The sequence below is a fragment of the Dendropsophus ebraccatus genome, chromosome 2 (genome assembly GCF_027789765.1).
Source record: "Dendropsophus ebraccatus isolate aDenEbr1 chromosome 2, aDenEbr1.pat, whole genome shotgun sequence".
In the NCBI taxonomy this organism is placed as follows: Eukaryota; Metazoa; Chordata; class Amphibia; order Anura; family Hylidae; genus Dendropsophus; species Dendropsophus ebraccatus.
This window is the reverse complement of record NC_091455.1, coordinates 66,239,188-66,265,917: the sequence shown is the minus strand read 5'-3', so window position 1 is coordinate 66,265,917 and position 26,730 is coordinate 66,239,188. Positions and strand designations below refer to the sequence as shown.

General features: G+C 40.2%; 1 protein-coding gene across 1 annotated transcript in view; it reads right to left on the bottom strand.

Annotated features, from left to right (window-relative positions):
• Nucleotides 1–26,730, bottom strand: part of LAMA3 (laminin subunit alpha 3) — a 158,719-nt gene that overhangs the window by 24,533 nt on the left and 107,456 nt on the right. The window contains exons 41-66 of the mRNA XM_069957689.1: nt 25,045–25,158; nt 22,155–22,273; nt 21,035–21,115; nt 20,817–20,923; nt 20,110–20,151; nt 18,411–18,562; nt 17,947–18,057; nt 17,488–17,599; nt 17,084–17,245; nt 16,727–16,923; nt 15,921–16,037; nt 14,925–15,079; nt 14,612–14,753; nt 14,070–14,169; nt 10,652–10,768; nt 10,385–10,564; nt 8,013–8,152; nt 7,062–7,244; nt 6,722–6,873; nt 6,314–6,473; nt 5,568–5,701; nt 4,645–4,792; nt 3,994–4,119; nt 3,554–3,690; nt 2,784–2,901; nt 212–352 (exon numbers count right to left, since the gene is read on the bottom strand). Coding sequence (XP_069813790.1) covers nt 212–352; nt 2,784–2,901; nt 3,554–3,690; nt 3,994–4,119; nt 4,645–4,792; nt 5,568–5,701; nt 6,314–6,473; nt 6,722–6,873; nt 7,062–7,244; nt 8,013–8,152; nt 10,385–10,564; nt 10,652–10,768; nt 14,070–14,169; nt 14,612–14,753; nt 14,925–15,079; nt 15,921–16,037; nt 16,727–16,923; nt 17,084–17,245; nt 17,488–17,599; nt 17,947–18,057; nt 18,411–18,562; nt 20,110–20,151; nt 20,817–20,923; nt 21,035–21,115; nt 22,155–22,273; nt 25,045–25,158 — 3,447 coding nt within the window. The remainder of the gene's footprint in view (nt 1–211; nt 353–2,783; nt 2,902–3,553; nt 3,691–3,993; nt 4,120–4,644; nt 4,793–5,567; nt 5,702–6,313; nt 6,474–6,721; nt 6,874–7,061; nt 7,245–8,012; nt 8,153–10,384; nt 10,565–10,651; nt 10,769–14,069; nt 14,170–14,611; nt 14,754–14,924; nt 15,080–15,920; nt 16,038–16,726; nt 16,924–17,083; nt 17,246–17,487; nt 17,600–17,946; nt 18,058–18,410; nt 18,563–20,109; nt 20,152–20,816; nt 20,924–21,034; nt 21,116–22,154; nt 22,274–25,044; nt 25,159–26,730) is intronic.

Here is a 26,730-nt window from a genome sequence, read left to right as displayed (position 1 = left end):
TCAAAGGACCTTTTAAAGTTAGCCCCAACCAAAAGGGTCATCATCAACCTGAACTAGAATAATGTACCAATGGCTGTCATTGCAACGACGGCCACCAGTGTAATGGCCGCTATTTGATACTCAAAATACCGGCTGTTGAAAATCATCCTGTTAACATAGCCTTCAAGTGATTAAACAGGACCTCCATTTGAACAGTCCAAGAAGAACAAACCTCAGTTTGGTGATTCAACAACACAGCGTCAACCTGAGGAGTCCGGAAGCCAAATGATGCCTGGAAATCACCTGGGAAGGAAAATCCATCTGGCTTCAGTCCAAGTGTTCCTCCATTAGAGAACTCCGCTGAGCGGATAGTCTGAAACAAGAAAGGTAAAACATGGATTCACATAGGCAGCGGTGTCTGTGGAGCAGTAAACTATAATATACAATTAGAGTGTACCAGGCTACTTCATAAGCTTAATCAATAGATTAGATATAGAATAAGCTTTATCAAAAGATTAGTTATAGGGGGAGATTTATCAAACATGGTGTAAAGTGAAACTGGCTCAGTCGCCCCTAGCAACCAATCAGATTCCACCTTTTATTCCTCACAGACTCTTTGGAAAATGAAAGGTGGAATCTGATTGGTTGCTAGGGGCAACTGAGCCAGTTTCACTTTACACCATGTTTAATAAATCTCCCCCATAGAATTCATTTTGAGAGTTCAAATTACGCAGCTGGCTCTTGTGTTTTGCTTTCTGGTATAACCACACCATACTACAGTATACTACAGGCAGGGCCGGATTAAAGGGAGGGCACAAGGGGCACGTGCCCAGGGGCCTCCACCACTAGGGGGCCTCCACCAGCCCAAACCCAGAAGTGGTGTCTGGGAGCCAGTCCCACGCGCAAAAAGCATGTGGAAACCCTACCTGGACACAGCACTGGCCACACTGCATGCTGTCCAGGGAGGGAGGGAGGTGTAGGGTTAATCCTGTGTAAGCATCTCCCTCCCGGCAGGCTCAGACTCCCCCCTGGTGGGTCTTTGAATGGATTCTTCCTATCAAGCTTCCGGGTGCCTGTCTCCTGCCGAGGTCCTCACTCCCCCTTGCCCCTCCCCCTCGCTGAGGAGAGAACAGCGTGGGACCTCAGCAAGGAAACGTGATCTCTCCAGCAAGGATGTGACATCATGGAGCATGCTGGAGCATCTGTCACAGTGGCTGACAGGCTGAAGGAACAAAGAAGAGCCAGGAGAAGACCTGTCATCTGCCCAGATCAGATGAGTATGAGGTTTTGTTTTGTATTGGCACATCAGAGCAGGGGTATGTACTATAGGGGCATATATCAGAGCAGGGATATATACTATAGGGGCATATATCAGAGCAGGGGTATATACTATAGGGGCATATATCAGCAGGGGGCATATATCAGAGCTGAGGGCATATACTATGGGGGCATATATCAGAGCAGGGGTATATACTATAGGGGCATATATATATAGCCTGTGTGCAGCATATGACATGTAGCCTGTGTGCAGTGTATAATATATAGCCTGTGTGCAGCCAATGATATATTGCCTGTGTGCAGTGTATGGTATATAGCCTGTGTGCAGCCTATAATATATAGCCTGTGTGCAGTGTATGGTATATAGCCTGTGTGCAGCCTATGATATATACCCTGTGTGCAGCATATGACATGTAACCTGTGTGCAGTGTATGATATATAGCCTGTGTGCAGCCTATGATATATTGACTGTGTGCAGTGTATGGTATATAGACTGTGTGCAGCATATGACATATAGCCTGTGTGCAGTGTATGATATATAGCCTGTGTGCAGCATATGATATATAGCTTGTGTGCAGTGTATGGTATATAGCCTGAGTGCAGTGTATGATATATAGCTTGTGTGCAGTGTATGGTATATAGCCTGTGTGCAGTGTATGATATATTGCCTGTGTGCAGCATATTGTGTATATATAGCCTGTGTGCAGCATATGGTGTATATATAGCCTGTGTGCAGCATATGACATATAGCCTGTGTGCAGCTATATATGCCATGATCCTTAGGGTATATTCACATGTATTATATCCGCTATAGATTATACACAGCCTTTAAGTACTTTCTGCTCTTTACTGCTTCAGGTAGTTTATATGGTTGGGAACTGAAGATGAGACCTAGACTTGCAAGTCCAGGTTCTGCCTGTGATTCACAACTGCATATGCTAACTTTGGTGGCTAACACAGTGGGCAAGAGAGCACAGAAAGTGCTAAAGTGCTGTGTTCTCGCATTGAATTAAGTGGAAACACACCACGATGCTCACCCCTCCCCCATCCTGTCTCTAGGGCCTGGCATCTTCCTCTGCACTGCAGCCTCTAGGGACCATCATATGCAGAACAGAGGAGGATGCTGAGCCATACAGCCAGGAGTGAGGAGGGGTAGATGCTAAGTCCCCTACAGTAATCAGCCACCTGTATAGATCACTGTATGGTTTATTTGTGGGGGAAGAAAATGGGGGGGCCCCCAACAAAATTGTTGCCCAGGGCCTCCACCAACCTTAATCCGGCCCTGACTACAGGGGTCTCCAATAGGTAACTGGACTAAAGGGTCTGTCTCATCAGCTTATTTACACAAGTCCAGTTCCTGATGTGGGAAGATGTGGCCAGCCACACATTTCCAAAAGGAAACTATTCACATGAGTTTTGGAAATAAGATTTCTCACTGCGACTTAGGTAATAGATCCCCTGATGTGAATAATTCCGGATATATTGGCAGGATAAAACAAAGGGCACAGAATTAGAGTCTGACTTACACTCCATTCACTGTAGCATCTCCTGCTGACCCCATACGTTTCCTTGAAGGAGGCTGCACTCACAGGCGTCTTTACGTTTTTAACACATCCACGGAAGGGTGGCGTTTTTATATTCAACCTGTTTAAAAAGGAGGAAAAATATATTCAGACACTTAGTGGTGAACATTAATCGCTAGAGTTTCTATTGATATTCTTGTCTTGAAGGAAATGCTACAAATGTCTGCCCAATACATGTCTAATCTTAAAATAGGAGTCAGGTGGAATTGGCTGTTTTAACAACTTGTATCCAAGTAAATGAAGTGATTTGCACCTCTTCATCAGGTGTAAAGGGGTTAAGGGACCCTTGTCTTGGCAAAAGGTGCACATCCCAGAGTAAAGCCCCGACTGTGAGGATCAAACGAGCGCAGTCAGCGTTCGTTTGCTCCTTGTTACTGCTCGCTGCCACTGCTGTTACACGAGTGCGGGAGGGGCCGCAGGGAGCTGCCCAGGTGATCGCTAGATCGTCAGGGCAACCCATAGAGGATAGTGGCTGTCTGCTGCCGCCGCTCCTATTCCACGGAGTGCCGGCAGCAGATCGCCACTATCATAGTCTCTTGTTTTTCAACACGTTTGAAATACAAACGACTGCAACGATCAGCTGATATGAACGATGTCGGCTGATTGTTGCCTTCTATTCCACGGAACGATTATCGTCCGTAACGGCCGATAATCTCTCCGTGGAATAGGGCCTTTAGAGCATGTATAGCCTATCCTGAAATTCAGTGACTCACTTTTCTCTAAGATCCGTGGGGGCTCCACCCAAATAGTATGTGTTGAAGGTGAATGCATCCACATTACTGGCATTCAGGACCTCCCGATCTTGACGTATACGGATGAATTTATCGTTGGACGCTATCAGCACCTCAATCTAGGAATGAAATAAACATCCATTTATAACATTATAGCTCCCAAATAACATAAGAATAAAAAGATAAAATATACAGTAATACCTTGTTTTAAAGTAAGTGACAGAAAGTAGGAAGTATAGAATGGCGCTCTGCTGTACACCAGGGTTATGGTGCTAGGGAATAAGAGATATAGGACAGCTTCAGTAGGAAAGACCTAGGAGGAGCAGTGGCAGAATATACTAGCTGGTACATAGAAAAAAATCAGAAGTACATAGTCTGATACATGAAATCTGAGACTTGTACACATAGTACAGGCTACTTACAAGGATTTCTGCTCCAGTATTTACACGCTTGAATGAGGCATTTTTCCTTTGCTGCTCTGGTTTAGAATTGAATTTGTATTTAAGGACTAGGACGCCGTCCTCAATCTCAACACTGATGTAACTATCCTGCAAGCAAAACACAAGATGTAGGATACATGTATTATACACTGTTATTATATACATTGTATGTACACACAGTATGACTGTGTGAGTGATTATATATATATATATATATATATATATATATATATATATATATATATATAGTATGGCTGTGTGAGTGTTATATCTGTATGTATATACTGTTTGTAAACATATACATATTGTATGACTGTGTCTTATTTTATGTACTATATAAACTTTACATTACAGTACACTATATATTTGAATACCTCCCTTTCCGCAACACTGTTATTATGTACATTGTACGTACACACTGTATGACTGTGTGAGTGTTATATGTGTATGTATAAACTGTATATATATATATATATATATATATATATAGAGAGAGAGAGAGAGAGAGAGTATGGCTGTGTGGTCGTTATATCTGTATGTATATACTGTTTATAAACATATACATATTGTAGGACTGTGTTATTTTATGTAGTATATAAACTTTACATTGCAGTACACTATATATTTAAATACCTCTTTTTCTGCAAAGAATAACAAGCCGACATCCGAGGTGGTCTGGATGGTTTGCTCAAAGCGCAAGAATTTGATGTTGGGAACATTGTATGATATGGTGGCATAGCCAATCCCTTCAAAGAAACTTCTTTCTGATTCTTCTTTATACCTATGGCAGTAAAATAGTTCAGTTGAAAAATAAAGTAAAAAACAAAATACTGAATAACAACTTAACATAAAACCTATAACACATGTAACATTGAGGCTATGTTCACACATAGCGTTTTATTAGAGTTAATAAGCGTTATTTTGCTGTGAATTGCAAAACTTGCTGTAAAATATTGCAAATTAAATGCTTTGTGTGAACATAGCCTAACATGGTCACCTCCATTAATGCAAAATGACACCAGTGTATGCTGCTCGCTCAAATTCATAGAAAACCATTTCAGTTCTATGCTTAGAAAACCTAAGCCACATGTTCTGTCACCATTAGCCCTATAACTATAATATATTTGGTTTTCATGGTGACAATGTGTAACATAATAAGCATGGTGGAGATCTGAGGATCAGAAACATGCTCTGAATTCTGCACAGATTTTTTCCTTTACATGAGAATATTTTGTACTACACATTACTATTGGTTTTCAAGTGAAAATCTGTGACGATTCCACCATAACCAGTGTAAACAATATAAAAAATATAGGTGGTAAATTCACTTTTGAGTTTCCCAATGATGAGGTGATCACTGCTGGGACCCCAATGATTGGCTGTAAACTTTGGGGAAGCCTAGCAACAATTGTTCAGGTGAGCACCATCACAGGAGAAAGGAGAAGAATTACACAGCTTCCATTCATATACACATGCTGTCTGTGTAATGCCTGGGTGTGCTGGGTCCACTGTAGGAGTCCCTTTTATCCAGAGCACCTCTTTACTAACATACATACCTTTTGCAAGGTTCAACCCTAGTTGTATCAATGTTGAATGTCTGTCGGAAATTGTACAAACTGATGGCATTTTGGTTCATGTCATCTAGTTCAATGCAGCCCTGGTATCTTGGAAAGTCCAATCTGGGCGGAGGCTTTAACATGTAATAAAAATATAAAGAGGATTAAGACATTTTGAAAGAAAACATATGTATTTACACTTGGATTTATAGTTAAACAGTACTTTTTACACACACTTCGCTGAAACTCTTAAAGCTGTGTTCTAGACCTGTTAAAAGCAAATTCTGACTCACAAATATCTAACAATCCATGATGATTTTATCAGCAATGATATTGTTATTAATGAATTGCAGTGAGATATATAGAAAGAGGACTTTACTGTATGACCAGGTATAAAGACCAAGGTATATAAGGGAATGAGTAAAAAATAAATTTATACCTATGCCTGTAACCATGCTCAGGACATCCACTACATATAGAGGAAGGAGGAATCCATCACTATTATAGATGGGGGTTCTTTACTGTAAAAGCATTATGATTATGGAACTCTGCCCGAGGGAACAGTTGCTTGTTTTTTAGGGCATCTATTGGTGGCTCCAATATAAGGGTGGCTGTCTGGGAAAAGGCTGCTTATAAGCTGTTTCCTTTAACATACATAAAATAATGCATGCATGGCTTAGGTTTTTTTTTCCTTAGTTAGGAAAATAATAGCAGAAAAACCAACACAGACTGTTGTATAAACTTACAGTGAAGTCATCTGGGTATCCGCCGACATAGAACACGACATCCTCAGCATTCAGATTGAGCAGCGTGTGTCTCTGTGTCTCAGCCGTGTATGATCGGGTCGGGTCTGGCTTACTGGATGTGAATGATTTTGTGTAATTCAGAGTGACATATTGGTAGATCCTAAAATAAAAAGTTATAATTAATATGGATCCATATTTTTTACCAGTCCATCAGGTCACACATTGTACAGCTGTTTTTGAACACATAAATATTGTTGCGTATCAGGTAGAATTGGGAAGGTCATAATGTATAAAGTAAATGACATGTTTTCAGAGGATTATATACAACCTGCAGATGGTGGTTAGACATCTATTCCTATAAGTAGAGACATCTCTCCACCTTACCGACAGCTTCATCTACAGTCTCACCTTTCTAAAGTAACTCTGTCCAATATTGCCTCATCTGCTTTATTAGAGGAAATAAACTGATCCACACTGACTTGAGCCACATTGCCTCCCAGATTATAGACACACATGAGTCGGCCATCTTCCACACCTATGCCTATATAATCCTTGGAAGTCTACAAAAAGAGAGAACGCTAGTTATATTCTCATACAACACAGAAAAAAGATAGATCTTGTATATTTCTTCACCAGTAACTTGTTTAGAGAATATAGTTTACTTAGTAATAAATGGTCTATAGTGAATAAGTAGTCTTTTTTTATATGAGAATAAATTGTCTTTTAGATGCCGATTTTTTTCTCTTACATCTTTACTGCCCAGATACATCACAAACATATTTGCAGACAGCTGGCGTTTTCTGCGATCTCCTCGGCTTGGTGGTCTTTGAAGGTAGAATGAAAGTGAAGTATAAGCCTTTAGGTCGTCAAGATTGCTTGGGGGTCGAACTTCTACTCCTGAATTGCCATCAAATCTCATTGGGACAACCACCTGCAAAGAGATAATCAAGCAGATTGAGATGGAGGTCCAATATCCCAATATACAAGGCCCGTATCTCTAGTACTGTAAAGACCATTATACCACACAAAACTAAGGGAGAAAGATGTTCTTTATCTCTCTATTCTAATATCTTGCAATACCTGTTGAACAAAGGAGAACTGAAGTATGGACACAGTGTTATTTAGTAAAGGCCACATCACTTAAATATGCACTTTAAAAGACTTTTGATATGTCATAAATGCATTACAAAGAAGCTATAAAGTTGCAGATAAAGCCTGCCAGGGACTTGTTTATATGAGCTGTCTCAGAAGGGAGGGGGAGACAGACAGCCCACACACAGATTTTGTGTATTTAGCAGAAAGCAGCAGGAATGAGACTAAATAGACAATAACATGTATGGAATGAATTGTTAGGCTCCAGGAGGGGGGATGATTTAACATGTATTTTACCCAACCGGAAAAACCCTTTAAGTTGGCCATACCTATTACATAAATGTTAACCAAGTCTGTTCTGCCAAACTAGCCAACCCAATGTGTTTGGTGCCCTGAACTCTCCCCCTACTGTATATTTCAGTGAAGATAAAGATTGAACATGTTGACTCATTTATCATGGGGAAATAACCCCTGACAGAGTTGTTTGGCAGCAGCTTACATACTTGCTTGGCAGAGGCAATGTGTAAAGGGGATCAGCAGAGACGGATATTTGATAAAGCGAGGATACACTGCAGTATAGGTTTACACTACATGGATCAGAACGCACCTTGTTTGCAGCATCTCGTGCTTGCTGAATGAGCTCTCTTACACGGCTCACGCTCTCAGAGATGTTTCCTAAGGACACAAGACTATTGATGCGATTCATGGCGTCAAAGACACCGGGCAGGCTTCCACTTAATTTCATAACTGAAGGTTAAAAGAAAAGCAGAAAACAGCATTTTGTTAATTTCTCCATTCAGTTGTATAGAGTCCAGTGTATACAACCAACTTATTAGTAATAACACTAAACCCTACAACCACTTGAGGACGTTTTTACATGTAGATTTTAAATACATTTCATATGTCTGTAGGTGGCCACACAACCTCCTGCTTATGGACTACAGGGTGCTCCCCATTCATTGCTTCATTCACCACATTCATTCAGCAGTGGTTATGGTGTCCACCACAGATGTATGAAGGAATTAAAGATTTTTAGGGATAAAAGAACCCCAAGTCCAGCAAATAGATGCCACACACACACACACACACACACATATATTCACTACAGTTCAAAAGTTTGGGGTCACCCAAACAATTTTGTGTTTTCCATGAAAAGTCACACTTATTCACCATCATACGTTGTGAAATGAATAGAAAATAGAGTCAAGACATTGACAAGGTTAGAAATAATGATTTGTATTTGAAATAACATTGTTTTTAAATCAAACTTTGCTTTCGTCAAAAAATCCGCCTTTTGCAGCAATTCCAGCATTGCACACCTTTGGCATTCTAGCTATTAATCTGTTGAGGTAAGCTGGAGAAATTGCACCCCACGCTTCTAGAAGCAGCTCCCACAAGTTGGATTGGTTGGATGGGCACTTCTGGCGTACCATACGGTCAAGCTGCTCCCACAACAGCTCAATGGGGTTCAGATCTGGTGACTGCGCTGGCCACTCCATTACCAATAGAATACCAGCTGCCTGCCTCTGCTGTAAATAGTTCTTGCACAATTTGGAGGTGTGTTTAGGGTCATTGTCCTGTTGTAGGATGAAATTGGCTCCAATCAAGCGCTGTCCACTGGGTATGGCATGGCGTTGCAAAATTGAGTGATAGCCTTCCTTGTTCAGAATCCCTTTTACCCTGTACAAATCTCCCACCTTACCAGCACCAAAGCCACCCCAGACCATCACATTACCTCCACCATGCTTAACAGATGGCATCAGGCATTCTTCCAGCATCTTTTCATTTGTTCTGCGTCTCACAAACGTTCTTCTTTGTGATCCAAACACCTCAAACTTGGATTCATCCGTCCACAACACTTTTTTTCAGTCTTCCTCTGTCCAATGTCTGTGTTCTTTTGCCCATCTTAATCTTTTTCTTTTATTGGCCAGTCTCAGATATGGCTTTTTCTTTGCCACTCTGCCCTGAAGCCCAAAATCCCGCAGCCGCCTCTTCACTGTAGATGTTGACACTGGTGTTTTGCGGGTACTATTTATTGAAGATGCCAGTTGGGGACCTGTGAGGCGTCTGTTTCTCAAACTAGAGACTCTAATGTGCTTATCTTCTTGCTTAGTTGTGCAAGCAGCTTCCCACTTCTTTTTCTACTCTGGTTAGAGCCTGTTTGTGCTGTCCTCTGAAGGGAGTAGTACACACCGTTGTTGGAAATCTTCAATTTCTTAGCAATTTCTCGCATGGAATAGCCTTAATTTCTAAGAACATGAATAGACTGTCGAGTTTTTGAGCGTTTGAGACCACAAATGTGATGTTCCAGAAACTCAATCTGCTCAAAGGAAGGTCAGTTTTGTAGCTTCTGTAACGAGCTAGACTGTTTTCAGATGTGTGAACATGATTGCACAAGGGTTTTCTAATCATCAATTAGCCTTCTGAGCCAATGAGCAAACACGTTGTACCATTAGAACACTGGAGTGATAGTTGCTGGAAATGGGCCTCTATACACCTATGTAGATATTGCACCAAAAACCAGACATTTGCAGCTAGAAAAGTCATTTACCACATTAGCAATGTATAGAGTGTATTTATTTAAAGTTAGGACTAGTTTAAAGCTATCTTCATTGAAAAAGACAGTGCTTTTCCTTCAAAAATAAGGACATTTCAATGTGACCCCAAACTTTTGAACGGTAGTGTGTATATATATATATATATATATATATATATATATATATATATATATATATATATGCAATATAAAATTATATAAAAAATATATATATTTTACATATATATATATATATATATATATAATGTTTTTTTAATTATAGAAGGAAATAAAATGACACAGTGATACCAAAAGAAAAGTATAACATATGAAGTCTAACAGATGGTGACACGTTACTCAAGGTTAGCCAGTTGGTCACCAATCTGGATCAATAAATCTATACGCTTACACATCATTTTCTCTCCCTTTTACACATTGCTCACCAGAGTTGCTTGCTTCCTTCAGAGCCTCATTGAAATTAGCATTTTGTGCTGTTCCAACTGTCTCACTAAGGTTTTCCACATCTTCTTTTATGGGTTGTAATTCTGCTTGGACATTGTTAGTAATCGTATTTGCATTGGCGACTAAGCCCTTAGCGTTATTGATCATGTTCTCTATGTCATCTGAAAAGAAGCATGTGTTGGTAAATTGGTTAGAGGACGTCTACATGGAGGGAAACTATGTCACAGTATATAAGACAAGCTGTTCACCTCTTTTGATGTCATTGATGCTCTTCTTGACAGCCGAGAGGTCACCTGACAATCTGTTCTTCTTATCTTCGGCCTCTGTCAATCTGTCCTTTATGTCTTCAAGCTGGGGGCTCACATCTAATTTTAGAAGATGCAAATGTGGAAGGTTTAATAAATAAAATAATGAAAATAATTTTTGGGGACAAATACTTTTACACATGCAAAATTAAAAAATCTGAGTATGATGTGAAGAATTGTGATTCTGCAAATTCTCCAATGGTTTATTATCACAGTGGGCAGTCTAGGCTATTTTCACAACGTGTCTCCTAGTATTTATCCAAGCTATGAGACTTAGGACGTTCAGTGTCCAATTTCCAATGTTATGACAGATATCCAGCATACATAGGGCCCATGTTAAAAAACTGTAAAGTGTAGAGTATATGCTTTTTTTCTATTGAATACTGCTTTACAGAATAGTGGAAAAGTGTGTGATATTTCATACAGCGAACCCTGGATGCCGTGGAGGCCAGGATGAAACTCCATTGACTATTGGGGTCTATGGATATCTTTGCTGTATAACGTGGGAGATTTCAATGCACATAAGGTAAATGTGCACTGTGGGCATAGTGTTAAATCCGCCTTATTGATACTGATAATAAAGTAAATGTTTTACTCTCTGGAGACATTTTACAAATACTTGATATTGTTCTACATTCATTAGCTTTTAGTGTCAAACAGATCAATTTTATTGCAAGCTCAGGGCAAAGCATAGTACAAGCATACGAGCCTTTTCGGACTCCAAAGAGAACAAAAAACAATCAAGGAAGTAATAAACATAAGAAACAAACAGAAACAGTGCAATACGATATCAGAAACTAAAATAATCAGCAAGTAATGCCAAATCATGTAGTTATATAATATGAAATATCCCTCACATGGGAAGAGGTATACCACAGTCTCCAGGTTCTCTCAAACGCCTCTACTTTGTCCCCCCTAGTCGCTGCAATTTTTTCAGATAACATGCTATCGTTAACCTGGTCCTTCACCTTATCCAAATAAAGATGAGTTTTTTTCCAACTGGAAGCTATATTTATTCTGTCTGCCAGTAAGATAAATTGAGCCAGTTTAAATAACCTGTAGGGCATACGGGAAGGTTTGACTCCAAACAGACACATCTGAGGAGTTTTAGGGAGAGGGCAGCCTACCACGTCCACCACCAGCTGAACCACCTGTGACCATAGGGTCTGCACCACTGGGCACAACCACCAAATATAATGCATGTTACCAGTGGCTTGACAGCCCCGAAAGCAAAGGGAAGAAACTGTAGGGTATATAGCATGTAGCCTAGCTGGAACATAGTATGCTCTATGAAGAATTTTAAGGGCTGTTTCAGTAAGCGCTACCTGCCAGCTGCCTCTACTAAGGAGTTCACTGCTAGTTTGCCATTGAAGGGGGGACATGGTAATATGTAAGTCTGACTCCCATTGGATCATATAAGGAAGTTTATGGTCAGGTGGGAGTGAGTTCAGCAAACTGTAGAGAGTAGACAACATTCCAATCCTATCAGGGGTGTATAAAGCTAATCTCTCAAACTCGGATGGGGAAATTTCAGCTCCAACCGCCTTAAGAGAGGAAAAAAAGGAATAGATTTGTTGTAGCCGGTATGTTTCAGGTGGAGGTGGACTAAATTGGTACACTCCTCCATAGTATACAAACGTTTTTTACATAAGAAGTCCTGTAGTCTAAGCAACCCATTAGCTTTCCACCAGGTAAACTGGGACTGCAGCAAATCGGGGGGGAAGTGGGGATTACCAAACAGGAGGGACAACGGAGAGACAGCAGATTGCAATTTTTATTTAAAGCGCACCTTTCTCCAGAGCACTATTTGGGCTGAGGCATGTAAACGTGGCAAAGTGGGCAAACAAGACCACATTAGAGCTGGTAAAGAGTAAGGCGACACTAGGTCTGATTCCTAACGAACCCAACTAGGGGCGGTGTTGGGGGCATTAACCAACAGCAGTTGGGCCAAGAGTGCAGCATTAAAATAGTGGCGTAGATGAGGTACAGACAATCCCCCTGAACGTTTATGAATAAGCATTATCTTTTTAGGTATTCGTGGCCGCCTGCCATTCCAAATGAATCGCAAAAGGTCACACTTGAGGCTCACCAAATCAGAGTTAGCTAGTGGGACAGGCAGGCACCAGAAATAGTATAAGATACGCGGCAACACCACCATCCTGACCGTATTTATTCTACCTATCCAAGAAAGGTGAGAGACATTCCATTTTTTAAGATCAGCTCTGATAGAGGAAAAAAGAGAGGGATAATTGGAAGAATAAAGCGTAGAGAGTGAGGATGAAAGTTTTATTCCCAGATAAGCCAAGGTACGGGATTGGGGGCTAAAACCAAAGTTTAAGTTTATTAATTGCTGTTGTGCTAAAGGGACGTTGCAATATAAAGTTTCAGATTTAGATTGGTTGATCCGGAGGCCAGAGAGCCTCTCAAAGTCATTAAGGACAGCCAAGAGGTTTGGGAGGGAGGTTAGGGGGAAGGTAAGGGTAAGAAGTGAATCATCAGCAAACAGATGTATCTTATACGAACAGTTAGCTATATCAACTCCCTTGACATTGGGATTTAGACGAAGGGAAGGCGCTGGAGACAAGGGACACCCCTGGCGAGTTCCTCGCACTATGCGAATGGGTTGTGCATTGGATGAAGGAAGTTTAAGGTAAGCAGAGGGGTTTGAATAGAGAAGGTGAAGCAGATGAGTAAAGGACCCTCCAAATCCCATAGTACTCAGGACTTCAAAAAGGTATGTCCAAGACACACTATCAAAGGCCTTCTCAATGTCCAGACCTAACAACATCATAGGTCGTGAGTAGGCATTAGACCACTGAATAAGGTTCAACACTTTGCATACATTATCTGGGGCCTGTCTCCCAGGGATAAAGCCAACTTGATCACTATGTATTAGGGAGGGAGGGAGGAGGTTTCACCGAGAGGATAGAATGGAAGTGATAAGTTTGGTATCTAAATTTATAAGAGAGATTGGGCGGTAATTGCCTGTTCTCGTGGGGTCCTTATGGGGTTTAAGGATCACTGTAATCAGCGCATCTAGGAATTCGGAGGGGACAGAGTTATAGAAGGAGAGGAGAGGTTTCACAAGGAGGGATATAAATTTTTTTATAGTATAATGCCGAGTAACCATCTGGGCCTGGAGCGTTGCCTAGTTTTAATCGGCCTATAGCATCAGTCAATTCTTCTGCCGTTAGAGGGCGGTTCAAAGCGTCCCGGGCCTCCTGGGAAAGAGTAGGAAGGGGTAGAGATTGAAGGAACTCTCTTATCTTTGCTTGCGAGGGGTGAAGTGGTTTAGAGTATAGGGAGGAGTAGAAAGAGTGGAATGCCTTATAATACAATCATTAGATTTTTTCAATGTTACCTGTCAGTGATTTCTGTGTTTTCTTGGCCTCATTCAGCAGGGCTTCAGAGTCCCTCAGAGACTTTTTGGCTTTTCCGGGCAGATCCTCGCTTTGTACTTTCTAAGATAAACACAAATAAGAAGGCTGATATAAAATGTAAATCATCAGTCCTAAATATCAGTCACAGCACAAGCCAGCCTAATATCAGACAGGGCCTAAGTTTCTCAGTAATGTGATATTATGCAGGTAGTTAGTTAAAGCATCCAGAGGCGCTATTAAATAGCTCAGGTTTATGTTTCTTCTGCCACCTTGTGGTCATATGCCAGAGCTGCAAAATACTTGTTTTTTATGATGAGTTTAAAACTACAACTTAAAAAATGTTCAAATGCAAAAAATTATTAAATGATAATTTTTCTCTGACCAGGGGTGATGAGTTTTATATGCTATGAGTGAGGATCAATCTTTAATGAAAGGAATGGGTGCCCAGGAAACTGCATAGAAGTTTGTACCATGTTGCACAGATTTCAGACATTCTCAGGATTATATATGTTATTACACTTACTGTCAGAGCCGAGTCAGCTGCTGTCTTTGCTTTCTTTGCAGCATCTTCTGCAGCTTTTATTGCATTTATGATATCCTGATAGGCATTGGCAGCATCAACAGCACAACGCACCAACTCCTCGTTGCTGGTATTCTTCTTAATTCTGTGAAATACAAAACATTTTAGTTAGGCTGATTTGCATGTTGTACTTTGGTGTCGTTTCACAACAAAATCCTAATACCCTATTATGGAATAGCAGAGAGGTGGGAGGTAAACCTATTGACCTGAGCTGCTAACAGAGTGGTCCCTGCTCTGGTGGACTACTCCTACTTACTCTAGTAGCTGGTTGGCCAGATCCTGCAGGGACTGCGCATGCTTTTCTGCCAGTATCACCAATGGCTCCTTACTGGCAGCTTTGGAGAGATTGTTAACTTTCTCAGTTAGTTCCAGCTTGGCGCCATCCATCTGCGCAGCCAGCTTCTCATATTCCTGTTATGTGAAGCAAAGAATAATTGACAATTTGCTATTATTTCAGATACATTTCATGTGTCTCTATCCTAATGGTAGTAAAACATCTTGCCACATATATTGTCACTGATAGAAGTATTAAAAAGAGAGCAAGACAGCTTTGGGGGACTGATTTATCTGGGTAAGGCTACTGGTCACTAGGTAAGGTAGTGGTCACTGTTTCAAGGTGTGGCTGAATACCATGTAGACATACAGAATTACAGCAGATTGGGACAGTTCATCATAAGATTATCAATGCTTGTAGTTTTTACAGGTAAGGCTGGATTCACATGTTTGGGCAGTATGTCAACAGTATACACACTGGCAGTATCCCGATTATACAAATCCAATTGGTAATGTTCCTGAAATAAAATGCATGGACATGCATTGCACAGTAACACAACATGTCAGCGTTATTTCGCCGGCTAGGTGGCCACTTTTAGGGCTGAATGCCGTACTACCTGTTCTATTACAGGCTGCATTTTCTTTCAAGACTTATGCTTCTCCTTAAGGTTGGCAATAAATTATCTTCAGCAATTCAGTTCCTAGCTTTCTTAGTGCAATATCCACTGTTCCTATACTGCTTAATAACTAACAAAAATACCACACATAATGCTCAGGGTACATGGTACATCATGGTTACATGAAAAACTAAATTCTTCAGTTGTCCCATTCATCCATCATTGAGGTTTGCAGAAATGCATAAACAAAATGCATTAACTAACCCATTCAGATATATGATACAGGGCATGAAGCCACATTTCTACAATAAAATCTTCTGCATGTGAATAAAGCCCATGAGGCCTGATGTGATGTGATTCACCTCTTTACTCCTCTGCAGTAAGTTCACCATAGTGCCGGTCTGTGCCAGACTCGTCTCTGCTGCCTTCAGATGGTTTGCTGCCTCTTTTTGTTGCCTTTTTAAGTCTTCAACTCTATTCTGGAATAAGGGCAGAAAATAATGATTTATAATATTGAGCATAATACAGTAGATGAGTAAAAAGGCAAACACTGGAATACATCTGCTCTCCATTTCTTTTAGGGGACCCGCACATACCTGATAGCCTCCATATTGTTAGTCCATTCAATGAAGTAACTTGTAAATATCCACAATAAAACAACTCAATGTGTTTTGGACACAAGTGTTTGAAACGCATTGATGTGTCTTACTATATCTACCTTATTATGTGGTTTAATGGATCTATAACAAATTTTGGAAGTTATTGGAAGTGTGGGAACTTGACTCTCCTGTGATCCACCCGTTACCTCCAGGTACTCCATATGGTTACCTGCATGAAGTGATACACACAGGACTTTGGCTGGGAACCCCTCTTTTGTTTGCTATTTGTATTTTTAGCCATTATTTCCCATTGTGATTATTTATTTTATTTATTAGGGACGCTTACAGATGACTTACTTCATGGTTACAACAAAGAACAGGCTATATTCTAGAACAGACATGCTACCTAAATACTTATAGGGCTGTCATATTCTTTATTATTATTATCTTCATAAATAAGCAATCCAAGGAAAGCATCTTCATCACTGCAACCTAAAGACATACTTATAGTAAAAGGAATCCATATATCCATATTGTAGATTAATGTCAGATTAATGTCATATCTTTACCTTGATATCTTCAAGGGTCATTGTGTTTTGTTTATTTAAGTCATTTGCTTGCTTAGTATGTCCAGAGGCTTCGTCCAGTGCATCTCGGAGATCATTCAACTTTGCTTCATAATCTTTTATTGACTTAGTGATTTCCCTTATCAGGTCCTTATGTTGATCCTGATGCTTCTGGAACTGGTTTCTCACCCGATTTAGCACTAATAATACATTAAATATTCACATTATGTGCACCTTTACTACTATCCTCATTGACTAATACATAAATACTAGTAGACATGACATTGAGGATCTAATCATATGCAAGAAATACCCATTGCCTGAATGTACAGGACATACATAAAGCATATGAGAACTTACAAGACTTGGCTTCTTCTTTCTCCAGTTCTGCTTCTTTTTTCTGCGCATTAAAGTTCCGTTTCCGCATCTCATTTAGCATTCGCTGAGCTTCAGCCATGTTCTTGGATACCTCTTCTGGGGCCGATACACCACCTTGTGCGCTCCCGGCATTCTTAATCAGAACTGGAAGATGGCAACACAAGGTCAAAAACTAAAAGACTGTATCTGAATGTATATACAAAAAAATATGTCTGCCCCCAAGTTATGCCGCCCTCAGAGAGGAGACATAACATAGCTGACGGGTTCTCTTTAAGACAACAGAATACAATAAAAATATTTCTTATTAATTAGGAAGCCTATGGAATTATCTTTGGAAGCCTGGGTACTCGACTTTACATAAACCGTAGGTATCGTTTATAACCTACTGTTAATATTCTTCATGAGAAGGTCTATGGTCAGCAGCATGTGGCTGGCATTGCGGAATGTATCATCAGCATTCATCATGATGCTTTCATATTTCTTAGAATTCATTTCAGCCTGGAAGAGAAAGTATTAATAAACTTTCATAGGGTACAAATCACCAAGACATAAATAACTCTATAACCAGTAGGATGAGGGAGACTGTGATCCCGCTGTATAGAGCTCTGGTGAGACCACATCTGGAATACTGTGTCCAGTTCTGGAGACCTCACCTACAAAAAGATACTGATATAATAGAACAGGTCCAAAGACGGGCTACAAAAATGGTGGAGGGTGTCAAACACAAAGCCTATCAAGAAAGAGAATCTGTCTGCTCTATAGTTGGGTGGAGTGCTCTAGGGCCCAGGATACTGAAGCTATATACTGTAGCTATCCCTCTGGCCATGATATCCCATCCCTCTCACCTTTTCCAGCAGACCCGCTATCTGCCGCTTGAGGGCATTTGTTTCTGTGTCCAGGCTGTTCACCTTCTGGCGCTGACTTGTGAGTTTACTATTGTAGCTGTCATATTGTTGCTGCAATATAAATAAGTAAATATAACTTACTCTATGGCCTTCAAAAAATAGTGTATAGTGTATATCTAATTGTTTCTTTTTTATATTTTCTATAAATGAGAGACAATATATATAGAAAAGTATCTGGAAACTGAACAGTATACTAGTAAAAGACAACTCATCTCAAAACATTAACAATTCTTAATCAGGTTATATATCCAGGTATGTCGTAGGGCTGGTAGAGAAGAGTAAACAATGAAAACAGAATGGCACAGGTTTACCGGACAACATAGAGGACAGTGGGATTTAATATAAAACACATATTACAGTCCACTGATAATAACAACTAGAAGACATGACCGGTGTATACTTACTTTGACTTCTCGGATGCGGGCTTCTAGAGCTCTGATCTGCTCCAGTGCCCGGCTGGTGGCGTTGATGCTCTGTAACCTGGCCTTTATTAGGTTGAGTTCATCATTTATAGTCATTACGTCCACAAGGAGAGTATCAACGCAGCTGTCACATTCTGAAAATAAGGGCAGACATGTCACTGTGAGTACATGATCATCAGATCAGGATTTAAATTGGTTTTATGAGAATACAAACAAGGGTCTTCTACAATAGGTGGTCTTTTTGACTAGTGGATTAAAGCTCCCCACCGTCTCAGTACTCTATGTAGGGCAATTTTTATCAATGTTACAAAGCTAAGTCTATCTAAAAGTTGTCATACATCAACCTACCAACCAACAATCCAATGGTGGTCTCCCAACACTGAAGGCAAATGTAAGAAGAGAGAAGAGCTGGATTTCAATACCCCTAATCCTTTTGTTCTCTTGGAGAAAAACCACTGCCAGAGGAGTTTGCTTATCTCTCTTTCAACCATTCAAAGAAGGACATGTGTGTATGTGTATATAAGGATCGGGGAGTTGCTTTTTGGCTGTTGGCTATCTGCAATGTAGACCCAGCTTTACTCAAATACATTACATCAATATACACCCAAGGTTACGATAATACACATTTCTACCTATTAAAAGCCATAGCATGAATACCTTGAGGGTAACTCTACAGACGTATCATATACCTCCCAAGGTAACCTATGGTGAGTGCCTTGGCTTTAGGACATACTGGTTGCTTGATCCCTCCCCCCGGATGCTGTTACGCATGATAACTTGTGTGTCCTGTCTTGGTATCTCTCTCATCTACAGCCCATATGGACTGACCAGAGAATTCATTACAAATTCTGTCTGTTTTGTTGAAGATTTAACAAAAATGTACAGGATACCAGAAGTATAGAGAGTGTACAGGTAGAATGGCAGACAAGGCCAAGTAGTGTGAAGAGGGCAGAATGGTGGCAGAGTGAATACAACTACTGTATCAATAGGAGCCCCACTTTCTAATCACAATGAAAAGTATGGGAAGGAAGACTAGGCGGCTATAATAAACACTGGGCTGTTTTCTATTTCTTTACACTGTGCAGCTGCTAAAACCTCCTGTTTGCTAAATTATTAATAGAATCGTAAAAATGCAGAATAAGAGCTTCCACCGCTCGCAGAGCAGAACGCCATCTCCAGATCAATATTCTCATACTGGGTTTTTGCTGTACAATCAATTTGTGCAGGGGAGATTTTAGTACAACCTGGAGCTATGTTTTAGGCTATTGTACGGCTACGATTAAAAATGATTAGGACACCTGTATAAGAAGGCTGATTAAAATAGAGGTTTTCTCACATGTCTGATAAACAGTATAACATCTGGAAGACTTAGCCTTACATAAGCAGATATAATCCATTCATATAACAACCTTTTCTTGTCCAGCCATGTCATATAGTGGTCAAGTCTACTGGAAATCCTTACAAAATCCTTATAAAAGCAATAAGTTCAAAACTACAGTCATTTAAATTGTAAAAATGTGAACAAGATCTCTCCATACTGTGGTCTAGTTTGCAGGATTGATCAGGACATTTGGTTAGTGTGGGCGTTGATGTGACATATGTGCAGTTTGCACTGGATTACAGTATTTTAGTGAGCATGGACCTTCTATCTGATGCATTCTTGGTTTGTGGTAACACTTACCGTCATCACTTCCTGTGTCTTTGGGATTTTCATCAAGGCATTCTGAAAAAAAAAAATACCAATGAATATATTTTATAACATTGCTGGACTAAAAAGCATTGATTTTACTAATTGATTAATTGTAAGAAATAATCCATACAAAACAGTATCTCCCCATGTGGTGGATGGAGGAAAAGGTCATCTTGTAATCTGAAAGTGTGGCAACATTTTTTATTAAAGTATTGTATTGCCTCCCAAAAGTTATACAAATCACCAATATACACTTATTACAGGAAATGCTTATAAAGTGCTTTTTTTTCCTGCACATACTACTGCATCAAGGCTTCACTTCCTGGATAAAATAGTGATGTCACTTCCTGGATAAAATGGTGATGTCACTTCCTGGATAACATGGTGATGTCACTTCCTGGATAACATAGTGATGTCACGACCTGACTCTCAGAGAGGATGATGGCAGGGGGACACTGAGGGACACAGGGCACTGGAGGGACACTGAGCATCTCTCTGCCATCATCCTCTCCAGCAGCCACAGCCCGTACAGCTCTGGGAGTCGGGTCGTGACATCACCATTTTATCCAGAAGGTCAAGCCCTGATACTTTAATAAAAAAATTTTGCTTGACTTCTCCTTTATGTAGCCTGAAACTTTACTACGAATCACTGATACTAGGGAGGAAAAAGTATAAAGAGATATTCATGTTCCCCTTACCTCCTGTTAGAGGGTCACAGCTCATCAGCTGACCATTGTTACCACAGTTACATGGGTGACACCTGCCACCGAGCCTTAATGGATTTCCATAATAGCCATTGGCGCATCTACATATAGAAAAGAGAAGAATGGTTATATACAGTGCTGCAATATATTTGGCTTTGGACTTCTAGCTAAAAACATACATCTTTAAGAAATATTTCACACTGCATACTCACTCTCCGCAGTTGTAACCTGTGTATCCCGGTTTACAGAAACACCTAAGATTTCTGCCACTTCCAGAACATCCTGTTGCAAAACTATAAAGAGCATGGATATTTCTTAGAAAACAACTTTTCAACATTTTCTGTAGAAATAACAATTGTGACATATATAATAAATCTATCTATAGAAGACGGTGATATATGGGGCAGAGTTTCTCTTACAAAGTAGCTCTCATACGCACTGACAGGCTATGTTCACATTCTGTAAGAGACCGGCCATTCCATGACCCGGCCGGTCTCAGAAAAGACATGTCAGTTCTTTGCGACGCCGCTAGAGATCCCGGACGGAGCGAATACTATGTGTATATGCTCCAGCCAGCTTTCCATAGACTCGGCAACAATGGCTGTACTTTTACAAAAATATACGTTGTGTAAACATAGCCACAAAAGGAAGTTACTGACATTTGTCTCTAACCTCAAGGAACTGGATGCTTACAGAACACCATCTATCAGGGGTCTGGGATTAACTCTATTCCATAACCAGAGAAGCATGTGACCCAGTCCTCCTTACCAGAACATACATATTATTCACACAAACATATCCACATTTCCATTGTAGAACAGAGCTGATATATTATTCCTACAGTTCTCCCTAATATAATACAAGCCTGAGGCAGATGTAGGCGACCCCTATGATTTATGCTGTATGCCCTTAATAGTAATAACTCAATATAGTATATACTAAACAGTACAAAATAATGACTCTCTATTGTATCTCTTTGATTCAGTAAGTAAATATTCTACACGTGCTCCACTATACCACTGGTTCCTACTAGAGATGAGCCAACCTCGAGCATACTCGAGTCCATCCGAACCCGATTCGGTATTTGATTAGCTGGGGCTGCTGAACTTGGATAAAGCTCTAAGGTTGTCTGGAAAACATGGGTACAGCCAATGCATATATCCATGTTTTCCACATAGCCTTAGGGCTTTATCCAATGTCAGCAGCCACCGCTAATCAAATGCCGAACGATCGGGTTTGGATGGACTCGAGCATGCTCAAGGTTTGCTCATCTCTAGTTCCTACCTGCTCCTAATAGAACAATATGTTGTATAAGACATAGGTCCAGCTTACCTGTTTGAGGCCACAGGAAGAGGGCAGGGACATAGGTTGCATGAGCCCTGGGTGGCGTTCCCACTATAGCCTTCTTTGCACAGTTCGCAATGGTCACCATCTGTGTTATGTTGGCAATTCTATGTACACGGTCAGAAATGAGCATCAGTAATGTAATACAGAACAACACATTTCTAACTACCTGTGAATAAGCACCCACATTGTCCATACACAGCATATCCTTTACTAACATGAAAAAATCATCTGCCTGTATGAGAACATCTGGTTTATGCTGAAGGTAACATGTTCTAACAACTACTTTATGCAATAGCAATTGTGTTAATTTAATAGACCCCATACTTGTAATTATTATGTTCTTATTTAATGGCTGAGTACTAATATAATGGTTTGGTTCCAGACCACATGTCATGACTTCAGTCATACTTTTCCTTTTTAAGACATGAGCACATCCAGAATTACCGATTGCTCTCATAGTTTGATATTATGTGTCCACATACTACGCAGCACAATCCTGTAACAGCTTGTCTTGTATATATGTACGCCACTCCCTTACCTGAACTGTTAACTCTACAAACTATGGCACATTACCATGAGATCTAAGAGCAAATATCACCTACAGAACAGCCGCTGCCAGTAACAGATCCATCATTGGTGGAGTATGCTATGAGAGATGATTTATCTAGATATATATATATATATATATATATATATATATATATATATATATATATACAAGAGTATATATAGGAAAGGCAGATGAGGTGCCTTAGATGACAGTAATGCTCTTCTGCCACATAGGAGGATATCCGTATTACCAATAGCACATGCTAGGTGGGGGACCCTGTTAAGCTGGGTTCACACTTATTATTTGGTCAGTATTTTAAGCCAACAGGAGTAGAAAGAGAAAACTGAGGATAATCTATAATGAAGACATCTGTCTTTTTTCCTGGTTTTGATAAAAAAATCTGTCCAAAATACTATCTGTGAACCAAGCCTTAGAGATTTTGTATGGAGTTATAGCTCTGGATTTATATTTTACATAAAAGTATAAACTTGCGGTAAAAGAAAAATACTAAGGAGAATTCTGCTAGTAGGGTTAATTCTTCCAAGTTAGGATAGGACTTGAGCTAAACTCAAGTATGTTCTGGTTCGCCTGAACATGAACTCCCAGCATTTCATTACTAGTGGCTGAAATTGGATGCAGCACTAGGGAATCCTGGAAAACATGGATATAGCCTATGGCTGTTTTCCAGGCAGCCTTAGGCCTGCATCCAACCTTTTTTAGCCACCAGTATTCAAATGCAGAGAGTTCAAGTTTAGACGAAACCAGCACATACTCGAAGATCGCTCATCTCTATTGTATGTCCTATCCTGGGTAGCATGTGCATGTGCTCAAAGGGGAATTCTTAGGGGCCCATTTTATTGCTCTTTAACTAGTGCCAACTATACTACATATTTCACAAATAATTTAAGTATATCTATTTTGATATAGGAGTAAGCAAGAACTACAAAATATATACATACTGTATAGATGCTCACTATCAACCAGGCTGAACACCACATTGTGTCCCTTCCATCGACAAGTGCCCCTTTCCTCCGAGAATATACCTGACAAAGTGGGTGGGGCTTCGGGGTTGAAAGGTTTCCAACACTTCATTGATTTAAAAAGTGCCCTAAAGCAATGTCACATCCAACCTGGATTTATGCCCTTCCTAAGTTATGGGGATTTTACTACCTGGCTGCAAATCTGCATATTTTTTCCAGAAGCCAATTGAGCAGTAAGAGTATGAATCTCAAGCTCAGGGGATATACATTTTATGAAATTGACATCCCCTGAGCCTTAGGGCCCTATTACAAGCCAACATCTCCCTGTGTAATAGGGCTAGCCATCAGCTGATGACCAAACAATGGCTTATTTATTGGCTGATTGGGTTGTTTTGACCTGTCAAACAGTGACCGGACATTAACAGAACATCCTCGTGTAATAGGGGACGTGCAGCCAATAAGCAAAAAGAATACTGAGCCATGTAATAGCCTCGGTAAATGACTATAAGTCTCTGAGATGGTGCTCATCTATATGCTTAGCAGCTTGGGAGCAGCTAGCAAATGGGGAAAACGTGCTCATTTACAGCCAACTAGTAAAATCTATATCCAAGGAACGCAGAAAACATTAACAAAATAAAAATACCATTACAATCCCTAGAGGGTACAAATTGACATAAAGAAATGGTTCATAATGAGAGAGAATGGCTCATATATGCCACTCATATACCTTCCCACTTATTTCTAAGGAAATAATGGAGACACTAATAGGCAAAAATGTTTAATTTTCAGTCCAATATAAGGGCCGACAGCAGTGGCTAATAAAACTCAGCTTGTCTACCTGTGTGCCATAGTATAACATAGTGATCAGCCAGAGCTGCACCCATACAATGCTGTGGGTTAAAGTGCACATGGATGTCCAAGGGAAAACATTCCTATAAATGCTGCATTTCTCAGTGCCAGATGAATTTTCTAATCCAGTATAAACCATTCTCCTGATTATAGTCACCATTAGAGAGGAGCGAACCTGGAGCATGCTCGAGTCGATCCGAACCCGAACGTTCGGCATTTGATTAGCGGTGGCTGCTGAAGTTGGATAAACCCTAAGGCTATGTGGAAAACATGGATATAGTCATTGGCTGTATCCATGTTTTCCAGACAACCTTAGAGCTTTATCAGTTCAGCAGCCACCGCTAATCAAATACAGAACGTTCGGGTTCGGATCGACTCGAACCCGAACCCGGTTCGCTCATCTCTAGTCACCATTATATAGATATATCCTCTGTGGGGTATTTCATCGCCTAAGAAGCCTGAACAAAAAGGTCAGTGGAGGTAAGAGGCAACTTACAATGCATATTCCAGATCCATCATTGCATCGTGTGGAGTGTCCATTACATCTGCACGGGACACATCTTCCTAGGTACAACCCTTTATTCTCCCGATAATGCCCAGGTGCACATTCCTGTGAAAATTATAGGATTATGTAGAGTTCTGCATATCTACAATACAAACTATATTCTTATTTCATTATTAAAACCGGACCTGTCAGCACTACTACCCCATTTGTCTGACAGCCATTAGATAAGAAGGACATGGGCTGGAGTTGGCTGGGCTCTTGGCATCCTGGAGAACACCCTCCAGGCTTTTGAGCTTTATTTGAGTAATAGCAAAAAGGCTTATAAAATTGACTATAAGGTATCTCTGAAATCATGATGACTTACCCTATGTAGCCATGAGCTAATTTACACTAGCAATAGCATTTTTTTTTCAACCTGGGCTTCTCTACATGACTTTGATGTAAATGAAAGCCCATGTACAATGATAAATAATTAAATAAATGTCCACATAAAAGGAGCCCTTACATAGATATTCTACAGTAGACGTGTTTTGGGATGGATTACTTCAATAACGTGTTGCCTTATACTAGCATAAAGAATACCTATAGCTCTGCAGTATGTAACTGTAGGGTCTCTAAGCTGAGTCCTACAGTAAGCTGTCACCAGACTAAATAGTTTTATAAGGCTTATAAAGAATCTTACTAGAGTGACATGAAGAGGGTTGTTCAGTGTCCTGTCTAGTCAGAACCTCCTAAAATGAATGCATGAAAAATGAAACACTGCATACAGCTGCTTCCCCATGGGATACCCCTGGTTTACATTTGATCCATGGGCCCACAATAAGAAAAGGATTTGCCCATTGTAAATAGCCATTAAATCAGTGATTTTGGTAATGTGGCACAAATATTATGCAATGTTACACATAGGGGGAGATTAATGAAAGGGTGTAAATATACACCTGGTGTAAACTGGCCACAGCAACCAATCACAACTCAGCTTTCAGCTCTGGTAGAACAAAAGAGGAGCTGTGATTGGTGGCTGTGGACAGTTTACACTAGGTGTATATTTACACCCTTTCATAAATCTCCCCCATAATGTTAGTAAATTAAGTTGCATTGTGGTTGTGACATGTGCAAAACATCCATCCTTGGTCACAAGTTGCATGCGACTTCCATTGAGGACAGTGGTAGCAAAGTCACATGCAACTAGCAACCTAGGATGGATTTTCTGTCACTGTCGCATCACAGTCACACTACTGTATGTTTTTTATGCAACTGTGATTTACTATATTACTTCTCTGTAATTTTGTCAACAGTCAAGTCACAATTGTAATACAGTTATATGACAAACTTACAGACACACAAAATACAAAATATTCTGTTATAAATAGATTCGCAGCGAACCTTACGAATTCCGATTCGCAGCGAATCGGGCGTTTAATCCACCTCATTGCGATTTGCGAATTCGCAAATTTGCTAAACATGGCGGCCGCCATAGCAAATGCACGTTAGTTTATACTTACGCAGTTGCAAACATTGCGCAGTTGCCAACATTATGCATTTGTGAATATTACGCAGTTGCGTACATCACGAGATAAACGTTCACATGTTCGAAAATGATTGCTATAACCACGGACAATTAGCAGCATGTTTGTACGAACAATTATGAACCTGTTCGCTTGCCACTATTTTTAATGA